Source organism: Natrix helvetica (assembly GCF_964273705.1).
Source record: "Natrix helvetica genome assembly, chromosome: 7".
NCBI classification, from domain to species: Eukaryota; Metazoa; Chordata; class Lepidosauria; order Squamata; family Natricidae; genus Natrix; species Natrix helvetica.
Window position 1 is genome coordinate 38676265 of NC_138558.1, and position 13387 is coordinate 38689651.

The 13387-nt window shown below is 39.0% G+C and overlaps 1 protein-coding gene across 3 annotated transcripts in view; it reads right to left on the reverse strand.

Moving 5' to 3' along the window:
- Nucleotides 1–13387, reverse strand: part of AFG2A (AFG2 AAA ATPase homolog A) — a 142328-nt gene that overhangs the window by 100489 nt on the left and 28452 nt on the right. For all 3 annotated transcript variants that reach the window (XM_081959352.1, XM_081959351.1, XM_081959353.1), the window contains exons 10-13: nucleotides 12871–13025; nucleotides 11657–11866; nucleotides 7912–7965; nucleotides 6847–6926 (exon numbers count right to left, since the gene is read on the reverse strand). In XM_081959352.1, the coding sequence (XP_081815478.1) occupies nucleotides 6847–6926; nucleotides 7912–7965; nucleotides 11657–11866; nucleotides 12871–13025 (499 nt within the window). The remainder of the gene's footprint in view (nucleotides 1–6846; nucleotides 6927–7911; nucleotides 7966–11656; nucleotides 11867–12870; nucleotides 13026–13387) is intronic.

Consider the following 13387-nt stretch of genomic DNA (forward strand, 5'->3'; position numbering starts at 1 on the left):
ATGAACAATTAAGCCAGCTTCCGTTCAATATTCAGATAGTTAATTTTATGCTGTAGCAATCTTGGGCGTCCTCCTTGATGCCCGGCTGTCAATGGAGGACCATGTGGCAGCCGTGGCAAGGGGGGCGTTCCACCAGGTCCGCCTGGTGCGCCAATTGCGCCCCCTACTGGACCGGAGTGCCCTGCGCACGGTCACTCATGCGCTGGTGACGTCTCGCCTGGACTACTGCAATGCCCTCTACATGGGGCTTCCCTTGGGACGCATCCGGAGACTGCAGCTAGTTCAGAACGCAGCCGCGCGGGTCATCATGGGGAGTACACGATACTCCCATGTAACACCCCTCCTGCGCGAGCTGCACTGGCTACCTGTGGCCTTTCGGGTGCGTTTCAAGGTATTGATTACCATCTTTAAAGCGCTCCATGGCATAGGACCTGGTTATCTGCAGGATCGCATTCTACCACATACGTCCCTACGACCAATCCGCTCACACAGGGAGGGACTCCTCCTGGTGCCGTCCGCTAGGCAATGCCAGCGGGCGACACCTAGGAGTAGGTCCTTCTCTGTGATGGGCCCAACCCTCTGGAATGACCTCCCCCCCGACATCAGAACCACCACCGACCTCCGCTCCTTCCGTCAAAAATTAAAAACTCACCTGTTTCAATCAGCTGGCCTGGCACTCTCTTAGTTTTGTCTCCCGGGGATATATTTTAACTGGGTTTGGGTATTTTAATTGGGGATGTTTTTTAGGGTTTCCATAGCATATTTATTTCTTGTACAGTCTCTTCTCCTCCATCTAAATGTTTAGTATTTAATTGTTTTTACACTATTTATATTGTTATTCATGTATTTTATCTGCATTTTATCTGACTGTACACCGCCCCGAGTCCCTTTTTGGGAGAGGAGGCGGTTTAGAAATCCAAGAAATAAATAAATAAATCTTCAGCCTGACATAATTGCTCAGTGTTCTACAGAGCTCTACAGACCCTAGGACAGTGATGGCAAACCTATGGCACACGTGCCACAGGTGGCACATGGAGCCATTTGTCAGGGCATGCCAGGCGCTGCCTTGTTAGCTGGCCAGCGCGCATGCACGGGCTGGCAGCTGAGTTCACCCTTTTTAAAGCTATTTTTCGCCCTCCCAGGCTCCAGAGGCTTTATAAGAGCCTGGGGAGGGCGAAAAGAGCTTCCTCCACCCACCCCGGCAGGGCCTCCGGAGGCTTCCGGTTTGCTCGGAAGGTCGTTTTGACTGCTTCGGAGGTTTCAGGGAAGCCTCCTGAAGGTTCCTGAAGCCTCCGAAGGACTTCCGGGGGGGGGCGGAGGAGGCTGTTTTCGCCCTCCCCATGCTCCTATAAAGCCTCTGGAGCCTGGGGAGGGCAAAAATAGCATGCAAAAAGGGGGATCGCACCTGCGCACCTGTAGTGCGCGTATGCACACTGGGGGGGTCGTGCATTGCATTATGGGTGTGGCACGCCTGCACACAACTCCCCTGCACTCGCCCCACTTATGGCACGTGAGCCCCAAAAGGTTCGCCATCGCTGCCCTAGGAAAACTCAAATCAATGTCCTATTCTGTTTTTTGGTTTCATACGTAATCAAGGATTCATTGGATCACTGGTTTTGGTCTCTAGAAACTTCATGGAGCATTTAAAAATCAACAGATTTCCTAAGTTTTCTTGAGTAGACAATTTTAACATATCTTCGAGTCTTTTAAGTAGCAATGTCATAAGACCACACTTCACTAGATGATGGTAAACTTAATCTAACATGATCAAAGAAACCTCAGTTTATTTTTTATTTAAAGAATTTCTGGCAGAAAAGAAATTTAAAAAACTATGATAATAGAGGAAAATATTAAAAGTAGTAATAATTATATCTGAACTTAAATTTATTTCTTTGTTTGTTTGCTTGTTTGTCATATTTAAGAACTGCCATTCTCCTCACAGAGGGACTCTGGGCAGCGTACAATATTAAAAGTGTGAAAAACAGTACATAAAATTTAAAAGAGGCAAAAGATGTTAAGAATTAATTAAAGAATGAGGGAAGGTTTTAGGAGCATCGATCAATCACAGAGTTGCATGTTCATCTGCATGCCCCAACCAAGGGTACAAAACCATGTTTTTATGGCCAGGGAAGTGGAGGGACTATTTTACCTCTGGGAGGAGCATGTTCTACAGGCATAGGCAATGGCAGAGAAGGCTCTTTTCCGACAGAGTCGACAACATCTCTTTCCTGCCTGACCAGGTGGGATGAACTGAGGTAATGGGTTGAAGCCAGATTCATATGCTGAATGTATACATATTATATATAAGTAGAGATGCTAATTAATTACAGCTATATCTGAAATAGATAGGTTGGGTTATATAATTTGATACAAAAACCTAGCTCTTGAAGAGGCGATCTCCAGCAGGGTGAAAGGATTCAGTTACAGTGGCAGAGAAAGCAATGTTGGAAGACCGGAAAGACCAAGTCATGGATAGGTCATTATAATAATAATAATAATAATAATAATAAATATTTATTTCTTAGCCGCACCCTCTCCCGAAGGACTCGGGGCGGCGTACAACAAAACATAGGAAATAAATATATCGACATACATCTAACAAAACATATACCAAGACATATATACGACATATACAAGGAGGAGGTGAACTGATAGATAAAAACAAGTAAAAACACAATGTTTAAAAACCCCTAAATAAATTGAATACAATTAAAATACCCCAAATAAAAAACCCGTCAGGAGCGATATAGTTGGATCAAAGTTGAGCCAGGCCAGCAACTTGAAAAAGGTGGGTCTTGAGCTTTACACGAAAGGAGCGGAGGTCAGAGGTATTCCTAATATCCGGGGGGAGGTCATTCCACAGGGCTCGGCCCGCCACAGAGAAGGCGGGCCCAGCCCTGTGGAATGACCTCCCCCCGGATATTAGGAATACCTCTGACCTCCGCTCCTTTCGTGTAAAGCTCAAGACCCTTCTCCTCTATTATGGGCAAAATCTATCTATCTACCATTATGGGGATGCTAAAAGAGGAAAACAACTGGATGGCAACCAAAATGAGTCATTATTTTATTTTTTCATTGTGCTACATTATCATATCAGAAGAAAGCATAAAGATATTGCTTTTGGCCTAAAATGGAAAAGAGAATCCTTATATAATTTTCAGGTCTGCAATAATGAACACCAAGGGACTGGATTTTTCAGAATGGAATTTAACAGAAGAGTTCTCTCCAAACTTCTGCTCAAAACTGCTTATAAAAAACACAAAAGAACAAACATGTCTAATGCTGAAACTCCCCACAATTCTACATATATAAACAGCATCCTATTTCCAAAGCTCATATATATCCCAACTTCAGCAAACAGACTGTCTGAACAGCATTTACACAGAGCCAGGCTCATTCATCACCTTCAAGTTTAATTACAAAGTCATTTCCTCTTGGCAGCCATTACTGGTCAGTGGAATTAAGTTTTACATGGTCAGGATAACAAGGAATTAGAAGTACCCATAATTCTCTTCAGCTGTACAATTTGTTAAGATCTGAAGCTTTGAAAAGGAAAGGACTTTTTTTTGAAACAAACATTCCTTCTCACATATAGTTGCATCTGGAACATTTATGTGGACATGATCTCAAGGGAGACTTTTATTCTGCAATTAAGTTTGAGAAAACACTGCTAAGGAAAGGAAACCTAATATTAGAAGGAGCCACAAAGAAATGGAAAGGCATCCATTTCTTGAGTAGTACAGATTGTACCAGTTGTACACTTGAACTGTGGATTGGCCAGTCACATACAATATATGCCAGATATACCCATATGTCTTCGGTATTTATTAAATATTTTAATAAATATTTCTGCCAAACTGATTTTATGGTAGTCAGCAGGAACAACCACAATTGGAACAACCACTTGTACAGTTCAGAACAAAGCCTCTCGTTTTATTTTCTCCCAACTTTTTTTTTAAATGTGCAAATCTTACATAATTCTGTCCTGCTGTGCTTTGTGGTACTTTTCTTAAATCAAAAGATTTCAAAATTAGAAATCGGCAATCTTAAGGAGCATTTCCTAGAGGAATAACATCTAGGAACATCTCTCTTCCTATTAATTCCTCATTTTTCTTAAACAAGTTTTGCTATGAAAGTATTTAATGTGAACTAGAAGGGGGGAGGGTAATACTACTCTTTTTCATCTTGCAAGCCAACATGAAGAATTACTATATGAATCAACAATTGTCATAGTATACAAGTAGTCCTTGACTTACAACGGTCCGCTTAGTGGCCGTTCAAAGTTATAACAACTCTGAAAAAAGTGAGTTATGACCATTTCTCACACTTAGGATACTTCCACACCTTTCAAAATGTTAACAGTTCCTAAGTCTTGGAAGTCTTTTTTTTAGTCATGTTAATCTACTCAGGGCAACAGTATAAGAATGTATGAGTCTATTTTAGGTATACCTGAAATACATTCTCATGTAAGACTTGAATCCAATTATATATTTTATAATTAATATCTTTCTCCATTTTTAAAAGTAACTTTAGGGGATTTAGTTTGGATTAAAAGGGTGTGGGTATGGGAAAAGGAGTTTGGTTCCAATGCTAAACTAGAGGTCCCTCAGTGAAACTGAATCTTGGAAAAGATAACAGGAGAAAAAAATAAACAAAATGTAATTTGCACGCTGGCTACCAGCTTGGCTGGTTCCCCCCAAAAAAGTTGAACCAGTTCACATAAGTCATGGGGACCAATGGCTTTAGCCTTGATGGCAATGTGGCTGCATCTTAAGGCCATATCCTGGGAGACTAGTGGGCTTCCTAGTTAACTACTATGAGAACAGATTATTAGACTAAATCAGGAGTGTCAAACACTAGGGCGGTCCCGCGGAGTGTTTCGATCTGGCCCGTGGGACTGCCCTGGAAACAGCAAAGGACAGGCTCGCAGTATCTCTGCCAGCGAAAACGGAAGCCATCGCAGCTGAAAACAGAGCTCGTGAGGGCTGCACGTGGCCCTCCCAGGCTCCGTTTTCACTAGCAGAAAGTTGCAGGGGGCCACCACAGATGGAAACAGAGTTTGGGAACCCGTTTTTGCTGACAGAGTACTTGAGCCACCAAAGGTATCCCCAACACAAGTGACATCTAGCTGGCTATGCCCATTCTGGTCCTGCCACCCTGGTCCCCCTAGATCAAACACAACCCTGATGCGGCCCTCAATGAAATCAAGTTTGACACCCCTGGACTAAATAGACAAGGGGCCTGATGCTTGGATTCTTATGTTCTGCGTTCCTGGTCTGGATTTCCAGGGGGAATCCATTAAAACCAATAAATCTGTTTTTAATTCAGTGAAGTAAATTTAGTGTGAATCAAGAAAAAAAATCAGAGTAATGTTAAGGCCACTACATTAACCCAGAGTCTCCAAAAGACAGACCACTTTTATTTTAGAATAGGGAACAAGAAGAAAGAAAGAAGAAATATGCAGCTGCTGGATTTACGTTAGCGTTATTCGTTTCACTACATACCTGATGCTTCAGTTGCAAATTAAATGCAAGCAACTGCTTCCTTACATTTTCCTATCCTACATATCAATTTTATCCAGTCCACCAATCAATATTGCAAATACTTTTAAATGCTGTCAAATGAGTAAATTATAAACAAGAGATTAAATCAGGTATCACTGGACAAAAATCTACAGACTGTTTAATGTGACTGGTAGAGCAAAATAGTGCGACAATGTTAACAGGTGTTTACTTGAAAGTTCTAAATCTGGTTATAGAAAAGGAAAGTGGATCTACGGAGGCTGCAATTCATTACTATCTTTAATACATTTGCAAATTCCTACTGTGGAAAATCAATCTGTAAAAACAGTCCATTTCCAATTAGTGCCTCATCTGGTTTCCTACACCATTCAATTTCAGATGAATGTTATGAGAAGCACATTATGCATTTAACCACCCATATGGTTCAAATTTAACAATAAAATGTTTATATCCTGCCCTGCTCTTTTCTATGTTCCACCACAACACAAATTGCAGATGTCTTTAATGGAATATGACTTCACAAAGTCATATGTCAGTTTTTACATCAGCTAGTAAAAGTTCTCATTTTTTTCTCCATTTTAAATCTTCATTAGATAATAGGTCAAGAATATCCAGAGAGAACTTAACATTTTAAATGCAGATAACAATTAATATACTTTTTCATTTTTTTATTATACTGGTGAGCTTTACATCTTGTGATTCACTTAATATAAGTTTCAAATCTGATAATTTAGCTTTCATTGTGTCCAATTTTTGCTTTGTTCAAGTACACAATAAATAACTATACAGATTCAAATCACAATAATCCAGTTAAACAAAAGTTCACTATACGACTTTCCTACCATGTCTAATTATCATAATTCAAGGCAAGGTGCATCTTTAGTACAAGTACTGTACTGACAGAAATTGGCTTGGTATCTCATAGCAAACAGAAGGAAAAGATGTAGAATGAATATATTTATCTTAATGTAATGAAACAACCAACTCCATGTAGCAATTTTTATAACTAAACAGAATGAGACAAAACATTTAATACGGTTCTCACCAAAAATCCTTGCTACAATGAAATTAGAACTGCCTTGTGGCTGTTTTTAAAAGAAAAAAAAAGTGCTAAGGTGTTTATTGGAAAGGATAAAGATCTTTTGGAAGTTACTGTTACTCCAATCAATCTATTACATTCAAGAGCAGATTTTAAAAAACCTTTTTCTTATTCATAAATTATACTGCTTTCATGCAGAAATAAAAAACAGAGAAAGCTATAGAACATGGAACTGGAACTCTCATATAACCATAAAATATGCTTTTTATAAATAATTTCTCTTACCTCCCCCGTTCTACAGCCAAGGCATCTAGTTCATCAAAAAACAATATGGACGGTGAAACAGCTCTGGCTTTTCTAAATATCTAAGGGGGGAAAAACATGCATTATGATGACAAAAAAATCCTTTTAAATTGTTGAAAAGTATACTATGTTCTTATAGAGGCTTAACAGATCCATCCAATGATAATTCACCCATCCAATAAAGCCTAACCAGGTTCCCTTATAAATCTATCAGAGTTGCAGCTGATAAAGCACTTGATTGCAAAGTATCAACATCTTATCTATAAAATTTCTTGACAGCCTGAATCACTTTGAATAATTAAAATGTCCAGGATCAGCAATGGTTCGGACAGGTAATATTGTCCTGTATCTGTTTGGTGGGAGAGAGAGGAAGAGAGGGAGAGAGGGAGGGAGGGAGGGAGGGAGGGAGAGACGGGGCCGAGGCTGTCTGGTAGTGATCAGGTGCCAAAGGAGATACACAGCAGTGAGGCAGAGAAATAGCTACAGCCTGTTCCCAGCGTGTGCATGTGCAGAGCTGCCAGAAGAAAAGAACAACTCAGAAATCAGGGTAGACTTGGGAGTAAAGTCACAGGTGGAAAGTGATTGGCCCTTCCCATAGGAAATAAAAAGGAGCAAAAAGGGAGTGGGCAATTCGTTCATTTGTTCGTTAGATTCATTTCAGGAGTGTGAAGATCTGTCCATGAATCTCACAGACTGTGCACCCAGTCTTTCCTTGCACAGCACCTCATTTGGAAAATATTTACATGGCAGATTTCCAAGATAGATAAGGTCCGTAGTCATAAATATTCCACTGGAAGATTGTTTGCCAGGCCTTGTTGAATGTGAATGAGAGGAATTCACATTCGCTAAATAAAAGGGATTTTGTCGGGACCAGGACTCTGCCTCGTGTTTTGGGGGAAGCCTATGTCAGGTGTGTGTGTGTGTGTGTGTGTGTGTGTGTGTTTGTGTGTAAAGTAGGAATACTTTTCTCTCTTATCATGCAAGCCATAGTTACCCCTTCCATAAGTAAATATGAATTGTTGTACTACTAAGTTTATTATACTTAACCTCTCTGACTGCACGTTCAGATTCCCCAACGTATTTGTTCATCAATTCAGGTCCCTGCATGGAAAAAAAAATCAAACAACTTTCAAGGATGTTTCCTTTACATCATACTTTATTTTGAATGTTAAAAAAACAGCTTGAAGACAATACTTGAAAAACGTTGGAAGGCGCATGCTATTCCCTGATCAACCAACCTACAGTAATTAGTCTGGATTGAATCAGCAGTACAACCTGGCTCCTAAAAAGGGAAATTGCATTTTAGGCCACATCAATAGAAATACAGTTTCCAAATCATGGGAAATGATACTTCTATTAGCATTTATGTTATTGTATTCAGTATCTGCTTTGGTCATACTTACTTCAAGAAATACAGTACAGATGGTTCCACATTTTAAGAAAGATTCAGACAAAATGGAAAGTTTTGTAAGGAAAGATAAAGGGAACTGGGTAAACATAACCTTAAGAAAATTTATTCGGGGACAATGTAATAGCACTATTAAAATTCCTAGATGATTGACAGAGGATCAATTATGGATGTAGATAGTCCTCACTTAAGGACCGTTCATTTAGCAACTTTGAAGTTACAATGTGCTGGTACTTATGTCTGGTCATTGAAGTTACAGCCATTGCAGCACTTTTGAGGTCACATGATCAAAATTCAAGCATTTGGCAACCACCCACATTTATGATCAGAGAGTGCATTTCAACTTCCCCACACCAACCTATCTCACACCCATCTCTGCCCTTTTAGGTGCCCTGTACTCTGCCACCTCCTGCCATTCCCAACTGACCTTTGCCATTATCCCACTGCTGATGAGGTGCATCCTGCCAGGCCCTTCACAAGGCAGCTGCCGGCCTCATGATACTTTCTTTCCCAGGCTGCATATAGCCTTTCTAACGTCACACAAGGTCTTTGTTTTGAGGCCTCAGGAATTACATGCAACGCCTCAGAAGTAGCAATAGCAATAGAACTTAAGACTTATAGACCACTTCACAGTACTTTACAGTCCTCTCTAAGCAGTTTACAGAGTCAGCAAATTGCCCCCAACAATTTGGGTCCTCATTTTACCCACCTCGGAAGGATGGAAGGTTGAGTCAACCTTGACCTGGTGACATTTGAACTGTCTTACTGTAGGGAGCCGGCAGGCAGCAGTAGTAGTCTAATCACCAGGAAGAAAGAATCATGTAGTCAGCAGCTGGATTTGCCTCATCAGTAGGGATTACAGAGTACAGGGCAGCTTGCATGGCTTCCCATACCTAGCAGAAGCCATCCTTGGCCCGGCAATGCTCATACTATAGTAAGTTGCTTGTGCACCATCCCTTAGTTGCTGTTATTGTTGCCAGGCCATAGTAACACATAACTTCTGGCTGGCCTGCTTGGAAGCTATCCAGAATTCGAAAGTATCTGCTAGAATCCCCGTTGACTTTGCTTGTTGGAAGCTGGCAGGAACTCACAAGGAAATCTTCTCGTAACAACACACAATTCTTGCTTAACAACAACAACAGGGATTGTCAGAATTGTTGTCACTAAGTGATACGGTCACATGATTTTTCACTATATGACCGCATTGCTTAACAAAAGAAATTCTGATCCCAATTTCTGCTGTTAATCTATACTTTAATTTGAATTTTTGTACTCAGCAAAGAGTTATATTTATTGACCTAAATGCTCTCTAGGACTATATAAAGTTAATTATGAGATCCTTTTTTTAAAAAAAAGATTTTATCTCATGAATTTCATGTTACTTATTTAATAAAGAACAATTAATGAGGAACAGTCCAAAGATCCTTTCAGAACATTAACCAATCTTCTCCAGAAATGTAATGATAATTACTCATAAAGTCAAGAGGCAGGTCTTCCGAAAACCATTAAATCTATTTTAACTGCTGCAGCCAAGAAATAAAGACAAAGAAATAGAAAATTTAAACTGGAAGGCATTTTGTTGTAATTGATCCAGATGACAACCCAAACTTAAGCCCATGTCAAGTGCAATAAACCACAAAGTATCTGAAGAAGGATACAGGAAGTTAGCAAAGCCAAAGTGAAGTCAATAATGTGCCAACAGAATATACTTTGAAAGTACTGCTAATTGGAAAAAGAAAAGAAAAGCTAACCACACAGCTGACACATGAAGCAGCATTATTGCAAAAGGTTTTTTTTTAATATACATGATACAACCAACCCTCTTCGGGAGAAGCATTCTTGTAGAAAATGTCAAAAAAAATACTAATGTAACTATTTTCTGTGGCTTTTTCCTCTACTGCTCACTGCACGTAAAATGCCAAATTCTTTTCCATTCAGCAAAATTTCAAGGGAGCTATACAGTAGAACTGGAATCCTTTAGTGGAGGGAAAGAATCACAGAAGAAAATTTCAGCTTCTTTTTGTGTGTGTGTGCTTATGCATCCCTTACTCCCTTAGAGCAGTGGCCTAAAACTTTTGTGCACCGGGGATCAGTTTCAGGGGGAGGGGAATCCACAGACCGGGGCTTCACGCACTACCTGGATCCCACACGTGCAGATGAAACTTCACTCGCATGTGTGGAGTGGTTCCCAACAGGTTGTGGGTCATAGCTGGTCCGCGGCCTATGGGTTGGGGACCTCTGCCCTAAAGCCCCATATTTGATATATAAGCATCATACAAAGTATTGAAATAAATTAATAAATAACCAAAATTGTTTTCATTTACAAAAACTAATGGCTAGAATTAGCACAAAACATACTCATCTCATTTAATCTCATTTTTTTAAAGCTTATACTCTGAGCTAAGCTACTTTTTTCTTATAATAAACATATATAAAATAAATAAATGTACTGATGCCTTCTAAAAGAAATATTGGCAATTCAGCTTTTGATTTTAGATTATGGTTTGATTCTAATTTTGAAGACATTAATGGAAAGCTTTTTGCCCCTTACAATATTTTAAATCTAAAATGAGAATCAGTTTGATCTATTGGTTAAAGCACCAGGCTAGAAACCAGAAGACTGTGAGTTCAAGTCTTAGGCATGGAATCCAGTTGGGTGACTTTGGGCCAGTCCAGTCACTCTTTCAGCCCACAAGGCTTTGGCGACAAGTTGCTCAGTCAATTGCAACCAATGGATTAATATTTGGTTTATCTAAAAATGATAAATGTGTGAAAATGCTAGGAAGAAAATAAAAATAGCAACAACATATCAATGTACAGGAAACCATCTGGTGATTTGATGATGTAACTGAGAGAAACAAAGCTGACATAATTTTGATTCATAGCTTCAAATTCCAAATCATTTAATAAAAAAACAAAGTATCTCTGAAGGATGTTATCTCAAGCCATTTCTATGGAACATGGTGAATTTAGGAGTAAAACTTGGAATTGACTCCCAGTCTTTCCATTCTTATTCCAACTTTTTATTTGTAAAACAAATCATGCCATGAAAATTCACTAATTTTGGCACCAAGTTACTCTGGCACTTTCTTGAGGTGTATTCAATTATTGCACTATTATACATTATAGCTATGAATAAGCCAGAAATTTAGCTAAGCAAGTAGCATAACTTCCTTTTTTCTTCTAAATGTACTATCCTTCCTTAGACTTGTAGTGCAGACTAAGTTGATAAATCTTGAGAAACATTATAAACATATATAAGGTAATTATTGCAATGCCCATTATACATTCAACATATCTGACAGGCTGATAATTGAGGATTACTAGAGAAATGTTTTTATGGTATTTGATAACATCATGTTTAAGAACACAGTGATTACTAACCTTTACGGCCAAGAAGTTTAGACCACTTTCATGAGCCAAGGCCTTGGCAATCATGGTTTTAGAACATCCTGGTGGTCCATATAGGAGTACTCCTTTTGGGGGCTGAATGCCCATTCGAATGAAAGATTCAGGATGCTTCAGTGGCCATTCAACAGCTTGCTTCAATTTCAGTTTAACATCTTCCAGCCCTCCTATGTCTGACCAGGATATCTATAAAGCAAGTCACTTTAATTAATTTATTCATTGATTTTTGGTAGCTCCCATGCTCAGCAGCATAAATACCTCATTATCAAGCAGCTACTAGGAATTGAGTATTTAATTACATCTATTTTAACACTGTTTCTTGGATCACTTTTTATTGAACACCCACACCACAATCTGTGCCAAATAGGATGCAGTAATCAATTTTTACTTCTGGTAATACTGATGTAGTATCCCTTTAGAAGATCTTTCTCAAGTTTATTGTCCTATAAATATGTAGACCATTTTTAGGCTAAAAAAGGCAGTTATATAAATACAACTACTCAGTTCGGGGTCATCAAATATTGCAACAAGCTGTTAATTCATGGGAAATGCACAAGAAAAAAAACATCATAAATATAAACTACCACAAGTATAACAGTCATTTGCACTCTCTCGTTGACAATGGTCAATCATTTGCATGGCTACATTATTATCTACTATAAAGATTTTTCTTTAACTAACCTGTGTTCATGAAATTCATTCATCATGTATTGAAAGACTTTGCCGATGCAATAGTTTTTGTTTCCATGTGTGGATATTTTTCTATTCTACCCATATGCCTGTCTTAAAATAGTCTGTCCCTACACATTCTAGAAAAATAGAGAATGATATCAATGTACAACAATGTGCTATATTTCCACCCTTGTGAGAAACTTATGATGTTGGAAAATATACAAGGTTAATACTGATTATTCACTTGGGCCCCTCACTATTTTTCATCATGATGTTTTCTTAGGCAAGCCATCTTGATCTCCAGCTATGTTGGAATGTCAACATTCTAGAATATCCAGACAGCAGAACTAGGAATTAAAGGAGTTACAGTTCCAATATATTCCCAAGATATGGAGAGGAAAGACTTAAAGACCGCTTTATCTACTTCTGTGATCAGATGACTGCCTTTAAGCATGACTCTTTTCTTATTCGCCAACCTCCAAATAATCATCGTAAAATATTGAATAGAGAAATCTTACTTTGGGTACATCAATTGTCACCTCTCTCATGGCACTGGGCCTGACATCATTCATTGCCTGCAGGAAATCACTGTGATTAATAATTACAGATACAGACACGTCATCATCCAGGAGATCCTCTTTCTTACGAAGTATTCGCCGCAAAGCATGCATTCCTGTATGCAAAATAATGTATGGATTTCTTATTACATATCACAGATATTCAACAATACATAAGTAGTAAATGCTGTGCTGATCCGTGACAGTAATAAAAATTGAATTGAATGTAGTAAATGAAAAATATGAGAAAGTAAGAGATTTCTCTTAATTAGGATTCATCAAGCATAAACAAATGAATGCTTTAGCATTTATAGTAGCGATAGTCAACCTACTGTACTCCAGATACTATTGAACTGCACCTTCCATGACCCAGCTTCTTCCACCACCAGTTCCCCTTTCCAAGATAACTAAAGTTGTCATACATTGAATTACGCCAGAAATGTCACAAAATCTTTAACTTTTAAGTACAGACTATGTT